Source organism: Pelophylax lessonae (assembly GCF_965119305.1).
Source record: "Pelophylax lessonae genome assembly, chromosome: 2".
NCBI lineage: Eukaryota > Metazoa > Chordata > Amphibia > Anura > Ranidae > Pelophylax > Pelophylax lessonae.
Window position 1 is genome coordinate 481,999,048 of NC_138769.1, and position 24,909 is coordinate 482,023,956.

Consider the following 24,909-nt stretch of genomic DNA (forward strand, 5'->3'; position numbering starts at 1 on the left):
TGGGTGCTATTAAGAAGTAATGGCATCGCACACACGTCCTATGTTTTGGAATCGCAGGCAGGATCACCCAGGATTGAACGGAACCTTAAAGGGTATTTCTAGTTTTGCAGCCAAATTGGGATAACATCAGCATTATATTTCATTTACTTAACATAACTTGAAAAAATGTTTAAAAAATGCAGCTTACCTTTTGAGATGCTCTTTTCAGGATTTTCCAACAGGGAAAAATTCTACTGCATTCACACCGTTGCGCTGCATCTTTGGCGTAGTGTGATTGTATGCATGTTTTGCATGTGATTGTAGGTGCTCTCCCATTGACTTCTATTAGACTGTGCATTTTCATCAAAGCGCATCAAAGTCCTACATGCTGTATCTTTGATGCTCTTTCAGAAAATGCATCCAAACCGCAGTGCACCGATCTGAACACGCTCTTAGTTTTATTTGTTATAAGGGGGGCTTGGAGCCAATAACTAATGTCTGGCGGCAAATATCTCATCAGTTATATTAGATTTGAACACACTTGGGTAGATTTAGTAAAACTGGTGCACACAGAATCTCTTGCAGCTGTGCATAGTAACCAATCAGCTTCCAGGTTTTAGGCCTGGTTTACACTGGTGCGACAATTGCTCCGACTTTGATAGCACAAATAGCTCTCAAATTATGGCATGGGGTTCCCCCTCAAAATTCATACCAGACCTAGGGGTCTGGTATGGAATTGGAGGGGGAGGGAGTGATTTAACTACTTAAAAACTGTTAGTTGGAATTTGGCTTCAGTTTGTTAGTATATCTAAATCTGCTAATACATCTAACTCTCCCCTCCCCCAGACTGACAATGCTACTGTCCAATTGTAAATAAAAAAGATACCTCTGTGATGTGTTATGCACCTTGTTGGGCTCCAAGGTGGAGCTGTTGCTCCTTCATCCAGAGTGTAGGCACCCCATTATAGGAGGTGTGTTACTAGCCAGATCTAAAAAGACTAATGCAGCCACCACATCTTTTGATTGGTAAGCTGCAAAATATTGATGTAGCACCCTACAGGTAGGTGCTAGGTAAAAGTATAGTGGGTCTTGGCTGCCTAACAGCAGGATCATGATTTCAGCTGGCTGTCATGTCTCCCAGGTGTGTCTGCATGAGAGGGGAGTCTCCCCACTGGCTCCATGAGAGGATTCTCACTGGGCAGTGGAGGAAACCCAATCAGAGACACACTCAGGCCTGTATCTACCCCAGAAGGCAGATTCTGCCGCAGAGGATTCTGGGAGTGGGTATAAGTTTTGAGGGAACGCATGACGCAGAGTCCCAGGAGGAAGAGTACGGCTGTCTCTCCTCCTGTCAGAAGGATCAGGTGTTCCGTGTGACTGCCTGGGAATCCAGAGAATGCTGAGTTGAGCTGCAGAGAGGATCTGGTGTGCCGAGGACCAGTGGAGGAAGAGGGGTTCAGTTCCAGGAAAGCCTGCCAAGGTCGTGAGTACTGTGAACTGCACCTAGGGGTCTGCCAAGTGTAGAGGGGACCACTCCAGAGAAGAATACAGGAGTCAGCTAGCTGTAAAGGGGGTGCCTAGTCAGAGGACCCTGAAGTGTTAGCGGGGGTACCTAGTCAGAGGACCCTGAAGTGTAAAGGGGGTACCAGTGGTTGGGCCCTGAAGAGTCAGTGTACAGTGTTTAGTGTACAGAGTTAAGAGTTGAAGCAGCACAAGCAGTGACAGGGAGCTACCTCAGTCAGTGAAGGGCTGGAGGGAGCTGTTCAGTGACTTTTGAGCTACATCGAGTGTCAGGAGTCAAGTGTTCTACAGTCCTGGAGCTTCTGAGTTAACTAACAAGTTAAAGTCGAAGTTCTAGCACAAGTTCAGTATTCACAGTATCGTTGAGCGACAGGAAGCGCTAGTCGGCATTCAGCTGGCGTCAATACAGCGCCAATGGGCATTTTTCTGTACAGTGTCCCAGTCAAACCTAGTTGAGCCAGAGGAGTATCCCACTCATTCCCCTGTCCCATCCCCTGAATACAATAAAACAAAACAAACCAAAGATGCCGGGATGGTCATTGTCTCAGTTCTCACACCTGGGTTCACAACTTAAATGTGTTGGAAGTGTTACTGGTACTAATGGCAGACCCAAGGCCTGGAAACATTGCTACATTACATTTTTGGTTTGGGCTTAATACCGCTTTAAAAGTTTAGGAGCTGGGATTCTCCATTGTATATCAGTAAAGACTGGACTAAGCCAGTCTCCAGCCCAGCTATTAGGGCAGATCACACTGAGCTAGCTGAAAATTGCCTGAGGTCAGCCATAACACCTTCTCCTAACTCCAATAAATATAAAAATATCCTTTGCAGTGGGACTGCGCCTGAACTGCAAGGGATAATTGCTCATTTTGACTGGACGAGAGGAGAAACATTTTTACTTACCTAATCCTGCACTCCTTCAGCAGATGGCACTGCCCCACATGCCAGCGGTGGACTGTTCCCTGGCATCGACACGTCCAATGCAGGGCTTTGGACCCTTCTTTGGTCTTAATGATGTCAGGATCCTTGACCGCATGAGCGAAGGGGAGGAGAGCCTGTGGAAACTTGTCTAGCAGTGGGGAGGAGTGGAGGATCAGGTAAAAAAAATTGGGTTCCCCCTAGACCTAAACAAGCAACTAAAGCTTGCAGTGTGGGGGCACAGCCCCACTAAAATGGATCATATTTAATTGTCCAGAGTTAGGAAGCACTGTGTATTATGTGGGGTCATTCACAAAATACAATGCCTCTGTGAAAGGGCAGCACAGGGAAGAGGCAGGCAGAGTGGCTGTTGTGTGAGAAAGGAGCATCTCTCTAGCAATAGCTAAACCTCAGGCACTCTTACACTGTCAATTGTAAATAAAAAAGATACGGATGTGATGTGGTATGCACCTTGTTGGGCTTACCGTATAATTAACCAGCACATTAGAAAGCAGTTGAATTCCTGGAGTTCTGCTTTAATGCCCAGTATCTTACATACATTCATATTTCCATATAACAATGTTTCTCAATCCAGCAAATGGCATGTTATTTAGCAGAAAGAAAATATGATTTTTTTAGACACCAGACATGATTTTTGTGCTTTTGTGATTCTTTTAGGAGGTCTAATGTATGTTATTAGCCTTGTGAACTTTGTAATATAGGTGTGTTTTGTGTCTACCAGACTAGTGTTATATACGTTAATATAAGGTAGCTCCATCTCAGCAGTAATTATGGATTATGTACAAGTTTTGGTTGTGGGAGTTCAGTTTCAGTTGAAAAAATACAGACTCCCTCCAGATAGGCCCTCGGGCCAGTAGTAGTCATGGGACTGCATGGGAATTATGTTTGACCGTTGCATCAAGCGGATGTAGCAGTGGGGGGGGGGGGGGTTATATATCAGCGTTTCCCCTTCTTTATATTATACTGCATCCATGGATTACCGAGAGAGAGACTGGTTACTCCAGCGTTAGGACAGTGTTATGTGATCGTATTCTCCCACATTCTGAATATCTCTAGTAAGGTGAGATGTGACGGAATGGGATATTGTAGTATTTTGTGAACAATATCAGTTCTAGAGACGGTCAACACTTCCACATCCCAATATAAAATTCAAACCAAAGAACATATAAAGAGTATATAGGATATATCTCCAAAGAACAAGGGACTTTTGAGAAAGTGTTGACGTCAATGAGGTGAGCACAATACCACCTTGATTAAAATATATAAATTTTATTAGTATTCCAATTAAATTGGAATAAATCGTAATTGGAATACTAATAAAAGCTGTATGTTTTAATCAAGGTGGTATTGTGCTCACCTCATTGATGTCAACACTTCCTCTTGTTCTTTTGAGATATATCCTATATACTCTTTTTATGTTCTTTGGTTGGATACAATATCAGTTCTAGAGACGGTCAACACTTCCACATCCCAATATATAATTCAAACCAATGAACATATAAAGAGTATATAGGATATACTGTATCTCCAAAGAATAAGGGACTTTTGAGGAAGTGTTGACATATCCTATATACTCTTTTTATGTTCTTTGGTTGGCTTGGGATATTGTGTAGTCTCACCACTTGAGGACTTTTTCTTCTGTTATACTGTTTTTTTCTTTTCTTTTTCATTTTTATATTTCTTAAATGTGGATGATGATAAACTACGTTTAATGACAACATGTACTCGTGCGTGTCGCAAAAAATCCTGTAACCAGCAACTGTTATTTGTTACGATGGCAAATGCTGGCTTTGTATATTTTCTACAATTTTCTGAATGAGAATCATTGGAAACGAAAAAATACAGACTTACAGATGTGTATTGCGAGTCTTTTGCAGATCTTCTAGTGGAGGATTGTTACCTGCTGAATCCCTTCTTAGCTGGCCTGTGTTCTGTCAAATGTGCTTGGACTGCCAAATGTGTCACCTTCTATGGCTGCCCTTGGTGGCACATGAGATTTGTGAATTTTGGAGAAATAAGGTGGCACTGTGTTCAGTACAACTTCCCCATTTCCTCCACGCAGTTTGGAGCTTGTCAGGCCTTACTTTCATTTGAGAAAAATTGGGTGAATTGTAACATTATTATTATTATTATTATTATTATTTAGGATTTATATAGCGCCAAAAGTTTGCGCAGCACTTTACAATATAAAGGGAGACCATACAGCAACAATACCATTCAATACAAGAGGGTTAGGAAGGCCCTGCTCCTGCAAGCTTACAATCTAATAGGGAGGATAAGATCTATAGTTTACCCCCATGCTGTTATATTTCTCTGCTATACATAGGAACCCCAGGCCCTTTGACATTGGGCACCAATCTCATCTTTTTGCTCCAGAACAGGGATCCTCAAACTATGGCCCTCCAGCTGTTGCAGAACTACACATCCCATGAGGCATTGGAAAACTCTGACATTCACAGACATGACTAGGCATAATGGGAATTGTAGTTCCTGAACAACTGGAGGGTCGTGGTTTGAAGACCCCTGCTCCAGAATATTATATCAAACTGCCATAATCCTGGTCAGTGGTACAGAAATCTTGCATTATCAGCTAAACCTTTTTTCCTTGTTATGCTTTTTAATAGCTATTTACTACAGCATTTTCAAGACTGTAATGAGTCCTTATTAGGAGACATTCTGCTAACATATGGCCTTTATGTGCTTTAATGTTATTTTCTTATCTGCTGTTGTGGAACGGTACAAGTCATAAGGCACAAAAATCACATGCACAATTCAAATGAACATCTGGACCGGGTCTTGTGCACTGATGCATTGTTAGTCTGGCTGCCTTTCTAAATGAGAACTTTAGGCAAAATACAGCCTTCAGTAATAAAGAACTCACAAGAGTAGCTGCTTACCCATGTCCTCACTGGGGGGAAATTTATCAATTCTGTTGCACAGCAAGGCAATGCTAAACAGGAGCGGTGAGACAGATCAGGCAACAGATTTATTACAAGGTGACATCCACAGTCATAAATTCCTTACTCCTGCTGTAAAGTAGCACTGTCACAGAATGAAACCTGACCATGTGCGTCTGTTTAAAGTGAAAATCTGTTCCATCTTCAGTAATAAATCTGTCGCAGACCTGTGCAAATCTGTCACTGTCGGCTGCCTAGGAATACAGTTACACCCTGCATTGCAAACCTTTTGCAAAAGAGAGAGGCAGACTGATTTGCTTCTTTGTCACAAATTTGTCTGATAGATGTCCCCCTTTGTGTTTTTTGATGTTCTACAAAATGTATCAAAATCATTTTTTTTCTTATTTTTGGATAAATAGGTGTCAGTTTATTTTTTTGCTGTCCGTGTTTACGGCTGGTGAAACTCATCCTCTGTATTTTTTCAGGTGAACACTGTTTTAAAAAAAAATCAAAAAATGTAAATTGTCACTGGAATAGGAATGAGTTGGGGGGGGGGGGGGGGGGGGCTCACTTGTTCCAGAGATAACTATCTAAGGGAGATATACCCCCCCTCCCACTGGGAAAGATTTTATCTCACTTCCTGTGGGGTCTAAAAAGTAAAATAAAAGATAGGAAATCTACCAATGGGAATGACAAAAAAAAAAAGTGGGTGTCTACTACCCACTCTATCCAAATGAGAAAAAAAAAGTTAACATATTTAATTCAATTTCTATTTATTAAAAGTAACCTCAGAGGTCTTTTGGCTTTGTTTAGGCGTATATTCTTGACCACTATGGTTAAGAAATAATTAGCGATCTTGCCTAGTGATCTCACCGACTCAAATGCAGTGATAACAATTGACATTTGGATCTGGAAACTGCAAATGTTGAAGTTTAAAAAAAAAAATGTTTGAAAGTCCTGCCTAGGATTAGAAGAAGATCAGAAGATCCTAGATATTACCTCTATTAGCCAAAAAAGCCTCTCCTGTGCCCCTTTCTGATTTATTTTCAGTTTGCCACTGGAGGCTGAAATACCCTGGACAATATAGCTAAACTCCTTGCCATCTGCTGTTTCATTCTTGCACTGAAGGAACACTTGTCCTTTAAAGCCTAATTTCAGTTAAGTTTAGCTAAATAAATTTAATTTGTATCAAAACAAAAGGCTTGCAGTGTCTTACAGTTTGTATAGTTTCCTAAAGCAGCCACAGCCTGAGTAGAAAGCCTCTTGCTTGCCAGCATACTACAGAAAAGGACCATTACTCTCTGTGTGGAAGCAGTGATCTCTCTGCAGAGGTCCATCATGCCCCCTGCTGAGATAAACCTAGAGCTCCCCAATCTACAGGTAGTCTGAGGTTTTTAAAGGAATGCCGTGGCCTTTACAACTGAACAGTTTTATTTTTTCCTTATTGAAATTGCTATTTCATAAATATGACATTGTTGGCAAAAATCCACACTTAATTACAGAATTTTAAGATTTAAAGTAGGTTAATTGAAAGTTGACCTAAAAGCGTAATTTTATTATAACGTTATTGCCTTCTATTTTTAATTAAAATATTCAATATAGGGCAGTGATAATGAGAACACAGTTCCAAAGTCCTCATTACAGCTTTCAAAAACATTTTTAAAGCTAGCTGAAACTTAATAAATATCAGTTAAAAAAAAAAAACGAGTGGCATATTTTACATCTTTTTTGTAAGAAAATGTTCTACTTTATTTACATTTTTTTTGCCGATGCAGAGTTAAAGTGTTACTAAACCCACAACAGTAAAATCAGTCTGTATATGCAGTAAAGCATGCTTGTTATACTCACTGTGGAACCTAAGGGGTAATCCTCTGCATTGTGTAAAACGGCTGCTTGATCCTGTGTGCACAGATCCTCCTTTTCTTTCACTGAATCCAGAACAGGTCTGGATATAACAGAGCCTTTAGATTCAGGCTGCACATGCTCAGTTTGGTATGTATTGCTAGAGAGTTTTTTTTTTTTTCTTGGGAGAGTGCATGTGATCAACACAGGGCCAGACATAGGGTCAGGGATCCTGATAGGACAGCTCAGTGCAGTATGAAACCTCCTCCTACCAGGAACTGATAGAAGTCACAAGACTGCTATATACTGCTGAAGATAAAAGGTATTTAACAATTTATATTTACTAAAAGCAGTGCCATCTTAATAGCCTTATAGGCCCCCGGGCAATGCAGTGCACTGGGGCCCAGAGAGAGAGAAAGAGAGAGGGAGAGAGGGGGGAGAGAGGGAGAGAGAGGGGGAGAGAGATAGAGAGAGAGGGAGAGAGAGAGATGGAGAGATAGAGGGAGAGAGGGAGAGAGAGAATGTGGGGGGAGAGAGGGAGAGAGAGGGAGAGAGAGGGAGAGAGAGGGAGAGAGAGGGAGGGAGAGGGAGGGAGAGGGAGAGAGAGAGGGAGAGGGAGGGAGAGGGAGAGAGAGGGGGAGAGGGAGAGAGGGAGAGAGAGGGGGAGAGTGAGGGAGAGAGAGAGGGGGAGGGAGAGAGAGAGGGGGGAGAGTGAGGGAGAGAGAGAGAGGGGGAGAGTGAGGGAGAGAGAGAGAGGGGGAGAGTGAGGGAGAGAGAGAGAGGGGGAGAGTGAGGGAGAGAGAGAGAGGGGGGGGGAGAGAGGGGGGAGAGAGAGGGGGGAGAGAGAGATAGAGAGAGGGGGAGAGTGAGGGAGAGAGAGAGAGGGGGAGAGTGAGGGGCAGAGAGAGAGGGGGAGAGAGGGGAGAGAGAGAGAGAGAGAGAGAATAGGATGGCACACACAGTCGATGGAGAGAGAGTGAGAAAAAAGAAATCAAGCAGCTGCTGCAGTCAGCTTACCTTCCACAACGGCTGCACAGCACATGAAGGGAGGAGGTGGGTGGAGCCCATCTTCTAGGCGCGGACAGAGGAGGACAAGCCCACGAGGAGGATCCTCCTCCGCTGTGCATGATGGGTCCTCTCAGAACGTTACTGGTTGCTAGATGCCAATCGGCTGGCCTTCCTATCAACCAGTGTGCAGGGAGACTCAGAGCCACCGGCGGACAGCGGGGGGGCCCGGCGGACAACTGGGGGGGCCCTAGACCACCAGGTAAACTAATCTGGAGACTGGCCTGGGGGAGACAGTGTAATTGCCACCCTGTGTGTGGGGCCCCTTGGCAAGTGGGGCCCCCAGGCAAGCGCCGGGCGTGCCCAATGGAAAAGACGGCCCTGACTAAAAGGATTGTGTTTCCATCTCTGTGTACCGTGGGAGACCAGATATAGTGAATGCAGGCTCCTGGCTTTAAAGCACCCAGATAGAAAAGAATGTAAAATGGTGTAACAGTCATAATGAAAAGGACACATTTACAATAATATAAAGTGTTACCACAGCCTTTTTCTTGTGGCAGGTCATACAGGATTCATTTTTTTTTCATTCAACCAGTGGATTGAACAAAAAAGAACAGATTCTCCCATCCACACATTTAGTGTGGATGGGGGAATCGCACCCGCTGAGCTGGCGATTAGACTTCCCTGCCGGCACAATAAAAAGAGTAGTGTTGATGGCTATAGCCAGAGGCACTGATCTTTTGGGTAAAACCAGACAGGCTGGTTTTAAACAAGTCAATCAATAAATCGACTAGTGTACAACCAGCTAGCCCATACATGATTCTAAATTCAGCTGGTCCCTGCTGAACCAGCTGAATTTCCATCCATGATTAATCTAGCTGTAGTCTGAGTGGCATCTGCAAGTCTGATGATAACCAAAACAGTGGTATACATTGCACACTTTTTTCAGTTGCAATACTAAGACTGTTCTGGAAGGCAAAGGATCCCAGTTTCATGGAATTATCATGTGATCTCTTGCTGGCATTCTCTCACTAGTCTTCTGCTCAGCTGCTTACCCATATCTATCCATATGACAACCAGGTCCTAAGGGCTTATGTAGATTGATGTTGTTCTCAAATGCAGCCTTTCCAATTTAAGCACATTGCTGCTCAAATGCATGTGTTTGAATGCAAAATGCAGTGTTTGACAAGAAGCAGTTGTATACCTGTACCAGCGTTTTACCTGCTTGGCCTACAATTCAAATCCACCTTAGTGGGACATGCTCCATCCAAAGAAACCCATTACCAAGCAGATCAAATGCAGCCTCTGTACTGTCATCTACTCTTCCTTAAAAAAAAAATTAAATGGATGTCTGATGATCTGTCTTTTGATGTGCGTTTCTAACAATCTCCAAATGCAGGAAAATAATGTGTACATAAGACCTGATTGTGTCAGGACCTATGCATTTTGTAAGCATCTGAGGCTCACATATGTTGTGTTACCACATTCAGTCTTATGAAGGAAAGACTTCCTCAACTCCAGGACAAGGTTGATGATCCACCTTGTCAGGGAGATCTTCTCCTGACTGGACAATAGCATTGGGTGATTTAGGTATTGGATTTGCTTGTTCCACATTTTAAGGACATTGGATCAAATGAGTCTGGAGTGCAACAGGGAACTGGCTTGAGGCTGACAACCATGAGGCCCAGAACTCTCATGCAGAAACTAATTGAGGTGTTGTAACCTGAGGGTCTGAGAGCTAAATCTTAAAGGGATGGTCCTAGTAGTCCTGAGGGAGAAATATTCTGGCCTGGGATATGTTCAAGATTAGACTCAGGTACTCCAGACAATAAGAAGGCAGGAGGGCAGACTTTGGAAAGGTATTATCCAGGCAAAGGTTTGAAAGAACTGAATGGTTCATTGGATGTTGGCAGACAAAGTTCTGGCTGGGTCATCCAGGTAACCTGTGACTTACATTCCTTGGGTTCGTAAGAAGAGCCAAAAGAAGGGCAAATTGTATTGTGAACACTTTGGGTGCAGAGCAGAGCCAAAATGGCAGTGCCATGACCTGGAAGTGGTGGTCTCCAACAGCAAAATGCAGAAAGTGGTAATGAGATGAGAATATGGGAAAATATAAACATCATGCAGGGCAGTCATAAACCAAGCCATAAATATTAATAAATATTCCAATATTGATTAACCCTCCACACAGTAAAATACATTTCTATAGTGAAAAATTATATCTGTAAAAAGCCTCATAAACTAGACAGTGTTCATAAATCATCCTCCTATATTCTTCAACCTCCTGAAAAGGTGCCAAACTTCAAAACTTGAAATTTGGCACCTTTTAAGAGGTTGATGAATAGAGAAGAATGATTTATGGGTCTGTTTAGTTTAAGACTTTTCATTGATACAACCTTTCACTGTAGGAATTTCTTTTAGAGCCCATTCACACTAGAAACTGCATGTGAATCACACAACAACATGCTATTTTGTGCAGTGCATATTCATTCATTTTGAATGGGCTGAAATCGCACTGCACCGTACCATGCGATCCGGTAAGGACAAATACATTGCATTTGCGACCTACGTTTTTCATTAACTTTGCACTAACACCAAACTGCAGACTGCAAGGGCAGTGCGATTTGAATGCGCTGCCTGAATCTGACACAGAATGTGGGTTTTCCACACCGCATTTAAAGCCCTTACTATGTGAAGGTTTTAACATTATTAGTATATTCAGGGCTTTTTTTCTCCGGGAATAGGTGCAGGTACTCCCCTCTTCTGAGTCACCCCTTGTCTCCACTCCCTACCCACCTGCTGTCCTTTGGTTCCACCCTCTGCCCACCTCCCAGTACCCCCCTTTTAGAGAATACAGAACCAAGTATCATATTGTGGTTGTAGGTAATTTGTATGGAATTTGTTAATGATAACTAGAAAAGCAGTAAAATAGATCCCCTGGAATCAGCAACAATAGACCCCCCCCCAACAATAGATCCCCTCAGCAGCAATAAATGACACCTTCTCCTAACTCCAATAAATATAAAAATATCCTTTGCAGTGGGACTGCGCCTGAACTGCAAGGGATAATTGCTCATTTTGACTAGACGAGAGGAGAAACATTTTTACTTACGTAATCCTGCACTCCTTCAGCAGATGGCACTGCCCCACATGCCAGTGGTGGACTGTTCCCTGGCATCAACATGTCCAATGCAGGGCTATGGACCCTTCTTTGGTCTTAATGATGTCAGGATCCTTGACCGCATGAGCGCAGGGGAGGGGAGCCTGTGGAAACTTGTCTAGCAGTGGGGAGGAGTGGAGGATCAGGTAAAAAAAAATGGGTTTCCCCTAGACCTAAACAAGCAACTAAAGCTTGCAGTGTGGTGGCACAGCCCCACTAAAATGGATCATATTTAATTGTCCAGAGTTGGGAAGCACTGTGTATTATGTGGGGGTCATTCACAAAATACAATGCTTCTGTGAAAGAGCAGCACAGGGAAGAGGCAGGCAGAGTGGCTGCTGTGTAAGAAAGGAGCATCTCTCTAGCAATAGCTAAACCTCCGGCACTCTTACACTGTCAATTGTAAATAAAAAAGATACGTCTGTGATGTGGTATGCACCTTGTTGGGCTTACCGTATAATTAACCAGCACATTTTAGAAAGCAGCTGGAGTTCTGCTTTAATGGCTTATATTTTACATACATCCATATTTCCAATGTTTATCATATATACCATATACCAATGTTTATCAATCCAGCAAATGGCATGTTATTTAGCAGAAAGAAAATATGATTTTTTTTAGACACCAGACATGATTTTTGTGCTTTTGTAATTCTTTTAGGAGGTCTAATGTATGTTATTAGCCTTGTGAACCTTGTAATATAGGTGTGTTTTGTGTGTACCAGACTAGTGTTATATATGTTAATATAAGGTAACTCCATCTCAGCAGTAATTATGCATTATGTACAAGGTTTGGTTGTGGGAGTTCAGTTTCAGTTGAAAAAAAATGGACTCCCTCCAGATAGGCCCTCGGGCCAATAGTAGTCATGGGACTGCATGGGAATTATGTTTGACTGTTGCATCAAATGGATGAAGCAGTGGGGGGGGGGGGTTATATCTCAGTGTTTCCCCTTCTATATATTATCCTGCATCCATGAATTACCAAGAGAGAGACTGGTTACTCCAGCGTTAGGACTGCTTTATGTGATCGTCTTCTCCCACATTCTGAATATCTCTAGTAAGGTGAGATGTGACGGAATGGAATATTGTAGTATTTTGTGAACAATATCAGTTCTAGAGATGGTCAACACTTCCACATCCCAATATATAATTCAAACCAAAGAACATTTAGAGAGTATATAGGATATATCTCCAAAGAACAAGGGACTTTTGAGGAAGTGTTGACGTCAATGAGTTGAGCACAATACCACCATGATTAAAATATATACATTTTATTAGTATTCCAATTAAATTGGAATAAATCGTAATTGGAATACTAATAAAAGCTGTATGTTTTAATCAAGGTGGTATTGTGCTCACCTCATTGACGTCAACACTTCCTCAGAAATCCCTTGTTCTTTTGAGATATATCCTATATACTCTTTTTATGTTCTTTGGTTGGATACAATATCAGTTCTAGAGACGGTCAACACTTCAACATCCCAATATATAATTCAAACCAAAGAACATATAAAGAGCAGAGCCAAAATGGCAGTGCCATGACCTGGAAGTGGTGGTCTCCTACAGCAAAATGAAGAAAGTGGTAATGAGATGAGAAAATGGCAAAATATAAACATCATGCAGGGCAGTCATAAACCAAGCCGTAAATATTAATAAATATTCAAATATTGATTAACCCTCCACACAGTAAAATACATTTCTATAGTGAAAAATTATATCTGTAAAAAGCCTCATAAACTAGACAGTGTTCATAAATCATCCTCCTATATTCTTCAACCTCTTGAAAAGGTGCCAAACTTCAAAACTTGAAATTTGGCACCTTTTAAGAGGTTGATGAATATAGAATGATGATTTATGGGGACTGTTTAGTTTAAGACTGTTCATTGATACAACCTTTCACTGTAGGAATTTCTTTTAGAGCCCATTCACGCTAGAAACTGCATGTGAATCACACAACAACGTGCATTTCGTGCAGTGCATATTCATTCATTTTGAATGGGCTGAAATCGCACTGCACCGTACCATGCGATCCGGTAAGGACAAATACATTGCATTTGCGACCTACGTTTGTACTTTGCACTAACACCAAACTGCAGACTGCAAGGGCAGTGCGATTTGAATGCGCTGCCTGAATCTGACACAGAATGTGGGTTTTCCACACCGCATTTAAAGCCCTTACCATGTGAAGGTTTTAACATTATTATTATATTCAGGGCTTTTTTTCACCGAGAATAGGTGCAGGTACTCCCCTCTTCTGAGTCACCCCTTGTCTCCACTCCCTACCCACCTGCTGTCCTTTGGTTCCACCCTCTGCCCACCTCCCAGTACCCCCCTTTTAGAGAATACAGAACCAAGTATCATGTTGTGGTTGTAGGTAATTTGTATGGAATTTGTTAATGATAACTAGAAAAGCAGTAAAATAGATCCCCTGGAATCAGCAACAATAGACCCCCCCCAACAATAGATCCCCTCAGCAGCAATAAATATTCCCCTGCAACAATAGAAAAAACAGTAAAATAGATCCCCTGCAATCAGCAACAATAGACTCCCAACAACACTAGCCCCCCAGCAACAATAAATCCTCCCCTGCAACAATCGCCCCCCCCAATAAATCCTCCCCTGCAACAATAGATCCCCCCCAACAACAATAGTTCCCCCAAGCAACAATAAATCGTCCACTGCAAAAAAAGTCCCACCCACAACAGAATGCCTGCCAGCAACAATAGATTCACCCCTGCAACAATAGATCCCCCAGCAGCCAGCATAAATAGGCCCTTCAGCTCACCCCACTGGCCCCAGCACCCCTTTGCTATTGTATACATTCAGACTGGAGGTGCCGGAACTGCGTTCCCCCGCGTTCCCGCTGAAAAAAAGCCCTAAGTATATTTATTGATTGTTATGCTGTTTCAGTTTTTGACACTACACTGCCTAATTTTTACATGGTATTAGTGTAAAGAGCAGCTAGAGCACTTGTTTGGTAATCTGCAGTTGTTTTCACATTTATAGTATAATTATAATAGTGCAGATTCTTTATATATACTGAAATGGGAATATGGAGAAAAGCATCTTGCAATCACTTTGTCTGATTGAAGCAATGACAGATCTTGGTGATTATATTCAGAATTTTTGAACACAAAGAAACTGGTTTATGGATTTTAGGTCCAGTGGATGGTGGATGCTCTCATTTGGTTTTGAGACCGTGAATAGGTTTGGGTAGAAAGTAACCCTGAAACTGTTCTTATAAAGCAGATCATGGCAAATTAGGGCCTCAGGGCCGCATCCAGTCTGTCACCTTTCTCAGTGAGGAAGCTAACCTGCTCAGGGAGGCCTGCTAATAGATATCTGTGTGAGAGCTGTGAGAACTGGAGAGTGGGAGCCTGACGAGCTGATTAGTACAGCAGGGTTGATCAGTTCTACGAGTCCTGATGCTTTCCTGCTACTCTTACCCAGCCACGTTTTTCCTATGTTAGCGCCAGCACGCTGAAAACCCCAGGAGCTATGCACCTGGTATTCAATCCAGGTTAGAATCTGCAGAAATCCCAAATGTACCAATCTCAGGCTCTCTCCTACTAGTCGCGGTGCTTGCAGCTCTGCCAGTTATCTCTCTGAGCCTGTCAGTCACACATCAACTCTCAGAATGGCAGATTAGTTAAAGTGGTTGTAAATGCAGAAGGCTTTTTACCTTGCTGCATTCTATGCAGTAAGGTTAAAAAAACTCTTCTGCATGCAGCTTCCCCTGCAGCCCCCCAATACTTACCGGAGCATGATCTTGATCCAGTGATGTGCACGAGAGGGAAGGCTCTCTCGGGCCTCTCACTCTTGATTGGCTTTGATACAGCAGCAGGAGCCATTGGCTCCAGCTGCTGTAAATCAGAGGAAGTGAGGAGGGAGCAGGGGGCCGGGCCAAGTCCTGCTCTGTGTGTGTTATGGACACTCAGAACTGGGCTCGGGAGCTAGCCATAACAAGTGCCCCCCATAACAAGTGGCTTGCTGTGGGGGCACTCGGCGGGGGCTGGAGACAGGAGCACCAGTGGGGGACCCGTGAAGAGGAGGATAGGGGCTGCTCTGTGCTAAACTATTGCACAGAGCAGGTAAGTATAAAATGTTTCTTGTTTTACATAGTTACAAAGTTTGTCAGGTTGAAAAAAGACACACGTCCATCTAGTTCAACCAAACTAAAAACAAAAAAAACACACACACATTACTATTACTTTATTTGACCCTGTACCTGTCAGCTTCCTCACTGCTTTTACTAGCCTGCCCTACACCAACATTTTGATCAGCAGAGGGCACTTCTTTAATACTGTGTGGTGAGGGCTCCCGCGCTCTCACTTTAATTGTAAAAATATTCAAACAGTCGTCAAGCACCGGTATAGCTAATCTGTGGCTACTAGAGTAATGAAAATGTAGTGATGTGGTGCTGTGTTATTAGAATAAGAAAATAGATGTAAACTGTGTACTACTGGTCTTAAAAAAATCAGCAACATTCAGTGATAATATAAATGCAGCAGCAGCAAACAAATAGTGAAACAAATACAATATTATCCAAATAAAAATAGCAATACTGTTAAATCTGCCTGATGTGCTCAAATAAACAATAGTGCAAATGGTGAAAAAAAACAAACAATAAAGTGAACAAATTGTCCTTTTCCAATATGTCTAGAATATTCAATCAGCTTTTTCCCTTCACAGTGTGATGTGAATGACCACTAGACATTGAAACAAATCACAGCAAATCTTCAGTGTGATGACACTTCTGTGCTCACAGGCCGCTCACCATACTGCTGTAAGGTAACAGCATTGGGTTTGTGTGTCTTTAAGAGGTGGCTCCCAGTTTCTCTGCTCTCATCTGGGGGCCTTTGCTCTTTTTAACTGGCTCCTGAAACTGATATGTCTTCTCTGTGGTCCTCCTGAGGTTCCTCTTCAAAGCACTCTGTAAAATGTGCGGGTACAAAAAGGGGTCTCCATAGTGTAATCTAGTTTTTTAAAAGTTTATTAACTTTAAAGATTATTCACTTTTTTCACAATGTAAAACCAGCATAATCCACGAGCACGGAGCTTGTCAAACGTCACTTCTGGTATGCCTCTTCCCTACGCGTTGCGTCACGGGTACGTGACTTCATTAGGGGATTACATCTATTTTCTTGTTTTATTAGCGCAGTACCACATCACTACAACTCATTTTTTACTGCTTCTAATAATTGTGAGTGTGTACACTATTTCATGAGCAGTTATACCTGTTATTCCTAGTGCCAGGTGATTTTGTTTTTCTTTATGTTTTTGTTCTCATGGACTCCCCAGTCCAGTATTGTTCACCTAAGGCTGCTGGTTTAATCAAAATATTTTTTACTATACAACAAACGTTGGTTTGGCCCTCCACAACAATCCCAATTTCTCATTTCGCCCCTAGGGAAAAATAATTGCCCACCCCTGTTCTAAAGGAACTGGTACAACCTCATCTTGTGCTTGAAGTTGGTGCAAAGAAGTCATCAAATCTACCTTTCTTTGGTCTGAGACTGGCAGATTATAAGGTAAAAAGCAAGGTGGGCAGGAATAGAAACTCTATTTTTTTTTTAAATTTTTAATGAGGTGAATAGGCATGCATACAGAATAATATTTTGAACACTTTGATATAACTTGTTTCAAAGCATTCAGTTTTGCATTTTGATTGATATCTCAGATTTGTTCTATATTAGGGTAAAGAATTGAGAGATAGTAGTGAAGAGGAGGGAAGAGGGGGAGGGGAAAAAGTTTGAGAGAGAAGAAAAGGTAAGGGGAAGGGGGAAGTTTGTAGATCTGTGCCATGTATCGGGATCCCAAGCTATGTCATATAAAGAGGTTACGTATAAATGAGAAACTGTATGGAAGGTAATAGTGTCATTAAGGCATTTCCCATTGTGGAGATGAAACATTAGAGCCTGGATTGGGATTAGAACTATTCAGTGGATATTATTTCTGCATAGCGAGAAGTGGATTCCCCATTGTAATTCCATCTCCCATTTGTGTATATACGGAGGATAATCCATTCCATCTAGGTCTAGTAGGGCTGTGTAGAATTGGGAGATACCCCTAGAGAATCTATTTTTTGAGGCAAAGATGAGTTCAATGAGTTATAAGTCCTTGTAAGAGCTTAGAGGTTTTGTAGGGACACGTATAAATTGGGATAATTCGTTGTAGCGCCATTTGTCTAGTTTGGTAAGAGTAGAGGGTGGTTTGAGTATATGTAGTGGTAAGTTTTATATCTTGTAATACCTGATGCTGGAGAAGTTGGTAGGAAGTGGTCCACGAAAGAAAACCTTTGTCAATCAGTCCTGGTTTAAAGAAAGTGTGGCCTAGAAGTGGTAGAAGGGGAGAGTTGTAATTTCCATGAGAATTTTTTATGATGTTGTCCCAAATGGTCAGAGATGAGAATGTCAGAGTGGAGGTAGTATCGGACAAGTTTCAATATTGTTGAGGATTGACTAAGGTGATATTCCAGTTGGATCTATAGTTTGTCTTGATGATGGAAGGACTATTCTGCAATTCTAGTGAGTAGAACTGCATGGTAGTAACGTTTAAGGTCAGGTAAGGCAAGACCCCCTCGGCGTTTAGATCTGATGAGTACTCTTTTGGATATTGGAGGTTTGGAGTATTTCCAAATATAAATGCCTATACAGGACTGGAGAATGGTAAAATAGCCCAGAGGAACACAGAAGGGGATCAAGCAGAGCAGGCGAGGCAACACATTAATTTTTTTTTTACATTTATTTTACCCAACCATGTGTGTGCAAGGGAGTTCCATAGATTAAGTCATGTCGGATAGCGTTAAGTAGGGGCATGTCATTTATTTGGAAACATTTTGAAAGGGAGGAAGTCAGTGATATTCTAAGATATTGTAATGATGAGCTGTGCCAGGCGAATGGGAAGTTCTCTCTTAATATTTGTGCGTCTCTCTGCGGCACAGTGAGGTTAAGTATCTCTGAGTTGGCGAGATTGATCTAGAAATTCGTGATTGCCCCAAAGGTAGAGAAGACTGCCAATAAATTGGGTAAGGTAATTTTTGGTTTTGTCATCTGCGTATGCAGCATATTTATGTTCCTTTGGACTCGTCCTAATAACGTGTATATTGGGATCTTTTTTAATAAAACAGAGTGAGGGAGAGCGCAAATAATGAGGGAGATAATGGACAGCCTTGTCGTGTGCCATTGTGTAGGGTGAAAGAGTTGCTGAGTATACCATTGACTCTAATCTTGGCTGTCGGGTGGTTAAATATGGCTGCGACGCGTATATTCATCTGGTGGCCAAAGCCAAGGTGTGATAATACCGCTAGCAAGTATTTCCAGTCCACCCTGTGAAATGCTTTTTCAGCATAGGTTGAAAGAAGTAAGGTGGGCTGGGAGCAAAGTTTAGTGTGTGCAATCAGCATTAGGGTCCTAAGGGAAGCAAACAATTTGCCAAGACTTTAGATGCACAGGAGTAGGGAGTTGGCGCTGCCCAATGGAGTATGATCTAGTAAAGACGCACTTTAGTGGGGGTCATAAATTAAGTTGATGTGTGTATATATATATATATATATATATATATATATATTTAACCCCTCTGAAAACTAGGTAGTATATTCAAGTTATGCATAAATCTAATTATTACCACTATATAAATAAATACATAAATAAATGTTGCAATAAGGTGACTATGTGGCATAAAATAAGGTGATAAGGTGACTTGGCACAAATAAATATATTATAAATATATTATAATAATATTAAAAATAATAAATAGCCAATAGTTGATAATAAAACAGACTGATACAAATTGGTGGTAATATGTGAATAAATTATATATAAAAAAACGCTAAATAAGCAGTCAGTGCAGCAGTGTACTAAACACAATGGGTATATACACTGAAGAAAGTGCACAGTGAATAAGGTGTGGGGGTGACTATATAAATGACTCTTGGTATACCAAACAAAGTGCGAATTAGGATATGCACAGTGATATCTCCTGGGATAAAAGTGCATAAATCACAGTAAAAAAGTTCATAGGTGAAAGTGCTTGATCTTCAGGTGGCAATCCCAAAACTCTTCTTGTACAAAGGAAGGGTGCCCAGGATGGTTGTAAAAATGATTGCACTGAACGGAGTGCCCAACACCAAACAGGGGTGTTAAGCAGGGTATATAAAAGCTGTATACCACAGCATGGGGGTAAAAGCTCCTGTCAGTCCTCTGCTTCCGTACTCCTCAGTGTTAAGGGAGGGAGGGGACAGTGCTGTTTCCACAATATTCCACTTGCTCTCAGGTTAGGCTCCGGTGATGATGTGTATAAAATGAATAAGGGGGGACATATAGTGTGATACCGTAATATAATTTATTCAAATTGTCATAAGATAGGGTACTCACATTTGCAATAGTAAAGAATCAGCATAAAAAAGTATCCCTGTATCGGGAGAAAGCATGCAGGTAGTCGGCCGTACGTAGTTCCGGAACGCGATGCATTCCACAATAGCTCCGGATCAGGAAGTGACGCAACTACGCCAAGACTTGTACATAGGTTTTAGCATCAGTGTTCAATAGGGAGATGGGTCTGTAACTACTGCAGCATGTAGGGTCTTTACCCAGTTTGGGAATGATAATTTGTACGTGCAGGGTTTCGGGTCTAAATGAACCTCCCTCGGATACAAAATTGGCATATTTAGTTAGGTGAGGAAGTAGGGTGTGTTGGAAAATGTTATAATATTTGGCAGTATAGCCATCTGGACTGGGTGCCTTGTCGGATGCTAATGGTTTCACAACCTTGCCTATCTCCTCTTCCGAAATGGGGTCCTCCAGTTTTTGCAGTCTGTCAATGGGAAGAATGGGGAGATTTACTTTAGACAAGAAGTCCGTTATTTATGTATAGTGGACGTATGTGTCAGATGTTGGATGTTCTTTTTGGACGTTATATAGGCGTTGGTAGTAGTCCCTAAAGGTTTTAGCAATGTCAGATGACGAGTAAGCTAAGGCAACTGCATTGGTTTTAATTTTGGAAATAAAAAGGGATGACTATGGGCTGTTAACTTGTCGGGTTTATTGCCCCATTCGTAAATCTCTTTGGACACCAAGTGAAAGACACGCTTATTTTCAAGGTATAGGAGAGCTTAGTTCATCTTGTTTTGCTACAAGTTGGGAAAGTATAGCCTTGTGATTGGTGTGTTTATTGGTGTGTCGCAGCGCCTCATTAAGCAGGATGGCATGTTCTTTTTTCTTATGTGATCCTAACTTAATCAGCTTGCCCCGCATGAAGGCTTTATGTGCTTCCCAAAGTGTTAAGGGGGAGATATTTTCCATGTCATTATCAATTAAATACTGTTGGATATGTTTATCTAGTATAGAGACGTTGCACGGGTTGGAGAGAAGAGAGTTATTGAGTTTCCAATTGTTTTTTTGGGGGATCATGTCAGAATAATAAATTTTGCTGCGATGGGGGCGTGGTCAGATAGAGTGACTACCTCTGTGTTGGCCTTTGTAACCCACTCTAGGTGATGATGGTGTACAAAAATGTAGTCGATCCTCAAGTACGTGGAGTGCAGTATGGAGAAATGAGAGTAATCCCATCCCGTTGGGCGTCGTGTTCGCCAGGTGTCCATCGGTGTTTGTGTAAGCATCTATGCATGTAAGCCAATTTTTTGTTGGTGAGCTAAGTGGAGCCTCGAGATTTATCAATATGGGGGTAAAGGGCCATATTGAGGTCTCCAGCAAAAATCACTAGTCCCTGAGCAAAGGTGGATAGCTTACCTAGCATTTGCGATAGGAAATCAACCTGCTGCTGGTTAGGTGAATGAGCAGAGTACAAAGGGTGTTCCCAATGAGTCCCTTCAGAAATAAAAATCTACCTTGGAGGTCTGCCACCATGTCCTGTAATTGAAAGTTGACATTCCTATAAAACCCAGTGGCGACTCCTTTTGCCTTATGAATATCAGAAAGGCTACAATACCAAGTGGGAAAAGTTTTGGAGGCGATTCTGGCAGAAGTGGAGTAGGTAAGATTTGTCTCTTGTAAAAATGTCACAAGAGAGACGCTGAAGTTCACGCAATAGTTGATGCCTCTTGCCCGCAGCGTGTGAACCACGTACTGTACATTGTATCATGAGGTGTTTAAAGTCACCATGGGGAGATAGGAGAGGATACAGCTTCTAATTTATATATCTAGGATCTCAAGCATGGGGAATAGCGAGAAGGTGAGTATTGGAAGCGGAAAGTAGATAGTAGGAGGAAAAAGATAGGAAGAGAGAAATGCAAAGAGAAGTACCAAACAACATTAGGTAAGTCACACAAATGAATGCAGTGGTAGACTGGGGATTGAACGTCCTGTCTAGGGCCCCCACCATCAGAGAGTGGTTTGAAGACAGGCAGGTATACTTGCCATCCTGGGAGGTCAGGTGGATCAATTTGCAGATCGTGGCAAAACTTTTCCAATTCCTCAGGGAAGCGTAGGGTGGAGGATCTACCTTCTTTAAAAGCGATGAGGCATGCAGGGAATCCCCATCTGTAGGTCACATTAACTTGACATATTTTGTCCAGAGGATAAATTCGGAGTCTGTGTTTTAACCATGGAATCTTGCCAACATCCCTAGTAAATATTGAACAATGGAGAACCCCTGAGGATTGGGACTTTGAACGGCAAGAACCAGGACTTGAGTATGAAAATGTATAAATTTTATTACAAATATTACAAGAATGAAATATACAAAAACAAAAATAACATGGATGATAAAAACATGGTCATAAATACGTCTTGGAACCGAGAGGGTCTGAGGTGTCTGGATCGGACTAGACGCGTTTCGGTCCAAATGCCTTTCTCGATAGTCCAGAAAACACCAGAGCTCAGACAGATATGCAAAAGCCTCTGTGAATACCAGGACGGAGGACCAGGTAGATGGACCTTAAAGGGTGAGAAAAAGCGCCTTCAGGTGTCTTTGGCCGCAGGTAGTATGTGCCGAATTGGCTAGGTCTATAAAAGATAGGCCTGAAACAATTTATGTATCTATATGGGCTTCCAAAGGGAGATTGGATGGTTGTAAGCCAAATAAATGATGGCTATTACAGGTGACAGTGAGAAAGAGCCCCCCGATCAAAATTCCCACGAGGATCTCCAAAGCGAGGTCAAAAACACAGGTCGTCTGTAGATTTGTAATAGAGTAGAAGTATCTCCAAATATATATAGTGCTGGGACCACCTAGTATACTGTCACCTACTGGACACTTGACAAATGTGCTCATATACTGTATTCATTTTACATGTACAATATGTCATTTTCATTTGCATTGAGTTTTAATAAATATTACACTCAGGTAATGGGTCTCTCTTTCTTTATTTTTTGGTTTTACCATTTTCTGCTGGTGGGAACTGTCCTAGATCCCTCTGGAAGGAGAAACTGCTGATGCTAACATGGACTCATTGTTCTGATATATTAATTTTTCCTTGTTTGTGTTTTATATGATTTGAATTTGTGTGCTAGAACTGGTTTGCACCTGGGTGTGTACTTTACATAGCTGAGAATATTGGGGTAGTGAGTGAAGTTTTGTTTATTTTAACAAATGCACTTCCTGGTGAACCAAAGTATTTTCTTTGATTGTACGCTCCTTGAGGGCAGGGACTGATGTGAATGTGTAGGGACTGATGTGAATGTGTAATGTATATGTAAAGCGCTGCGTAAATTGACAGCGCTATATAAGTACCTGAAATAATAATAATGATATTCAGACTTCCTGTGTATGTCACTTGTCACTTTTACTCTCTTACAGGCCAAGGCATTATGTTACTTCTTGGAAGAAAACCAAGATGAATTTGACTTGAGAAACAAGAAGGTTCTTGAAATCGGCTCTGGAACAGGACTGGTATCGATTGTTGCATGCATCTTAGGTCTGTGACTGGTCTACTATTTGGTGTGCTTATACTAACCACAGATGAAATCACATATCAACTTTAAGCAATTTTTAATAGCTTTCTTGCTTCAATATGCATTACTAACACTTGTACAGTACAGTATGATACCCATTTCCTCTTCCAGGAGCTCATGCACTAGTAACTGACTTGCCCAATGTACTTGGCAATCTGAGATTTAATGTGGCAAGAAACACAAGAGGGCGATGTTTGCATATGCCCGAAGTAAAAGAACTGATATGGGGTCAAGACCTTGAATCCAACTACCCCAAAATCACTTGTGCGTATGATTATATTCTTGCGGCGGATGTAGTCTACCACCATACGTGTCTGGACCAACTTCTGGAAACTATGAAACACCTGTGCCAGCCTGGAACACAGTTAATATGGGCTAATAAATTCAGATTTAATACTGATTTTGATTTTTTAGCAAGGTTTAACAAGTCTTTTCACACAGAAGTGCTGGCAGAATTCCCAGATTTAGAGGTTAAAATCTTCAAAGCAAGACATAAAATAGATTAGACATACATGGCAAGTTATTTATTAAGATTGCGTGTATTTTTAAATAACTGTTTGTTGCAGTTTGCAGTAATAACTGTCGGAAACACCAGTAGCTGAATTTCTTATAAGTAGCTAACATAAAGTAGAAGAAATTAGAGCATTATTAATACTTTATTTGAAATCACTTTCATTAACAGGTGTTAAACAAGCTTTTCTACATTAAAGTTGAATTTATGGGCACTGGAAAAAATGACAAAAATGATGCAATCTATCACTAGCATTGACACAGCAGTTTTTGTTTTTTAATCTTATTACCATAATTGTATTTGTTTTTATTATGACAGATCTGTTGATCTTGTACTTCCTGTAACAGGGTAAATATGGTGATCATTTTACAGTAAAATTTCTTGCCGAAAAATCATTTGAAAATCTGTCATTTGGTCCGATCGTTCATTTTTCGTCCAGTTAATGGGCACAAATAGAAAATCGATTTTTACTTTTCAGAACCGAAAATTGAACAAACAGTTTGGAAAATTCTGCCGAACAATAAATTGAAAGGTTAATGTGTTTCTTGGCCGAACTGTTTGCACTAGGCATATGTGACAAACTGAATGAAAAATGTTCATTGAACGATTTATCGGTTGAAATTTGGTCATTACATGATGGCACAATCCTCTACCCTCACGGCCGATTTTTCGTTTTTCTAATGATTTTTCGGCTAGTCTAGCTTTATCCTGTTGACAAGCCAGTTTTAGACGGACATATGGTCTCAAATAGATGCTAAATCTATAACAAGCTTATTAAAGCCCGATTCTAGTCAACGTTTTTTGGAAGTATGTTTAAACCTGAAAAAAAAATGTTCATGTATTGCAGTTTATTGGCCTTAGATTTGATAGCTGGATTCGTTTTCAAGCCAACTTCATTTTCAGCAAGTACAGAAAATACGTGTTGAACTTGCCAGAAAATACAGTGTCCTTGTCACTTCCTTTAAACTGAAAAAAACAACACAAACATCCTTATTTTTTGTGTAAACTAGTAGTCCTTTCAGTCCTACATGTATTGGAAATAAACAAAGATAGATATGTTTAACCACTTGCCTACTGGGCACTTTCACCCCCTTCCTGACTAGGCCAATCCTCAGCTTTCAGTGCTATCACACTTTGAGAACTG

The 24,909-nt window shown here is 41.4% G+C and overlaps 1 protein-coding gene across 1 annotated transcript in view; it reads left to right on the top strand.

Annotated features, from left to right (window-relative positions):
• The window catches only part of METTL21C (methyltransferase 21C, AARS1 lysine), a 124,784-nt gene extending 101,007 nt beyond the window's left edge, over positions 1–23,777 (top strand). Inside the window, exons 4-5 of the mRNA XM_082244508.1 lie at positions 23,100–23,217; positions 23,366–23,777. Of these exons, the coding sequence (XP_082100634.1) occupies positions 23,100–23,217; positions 23,366–23,760 (513 nt within the window). The 3' untranslated portion in view covers positions 23,761–23,777. The remainder of the gene's footprint in view (positions 1–23,099; positions 23,218–23,365) is intronic.
• Positions 23,778–24,909: the final 1,132 nt, after the last annotated feature.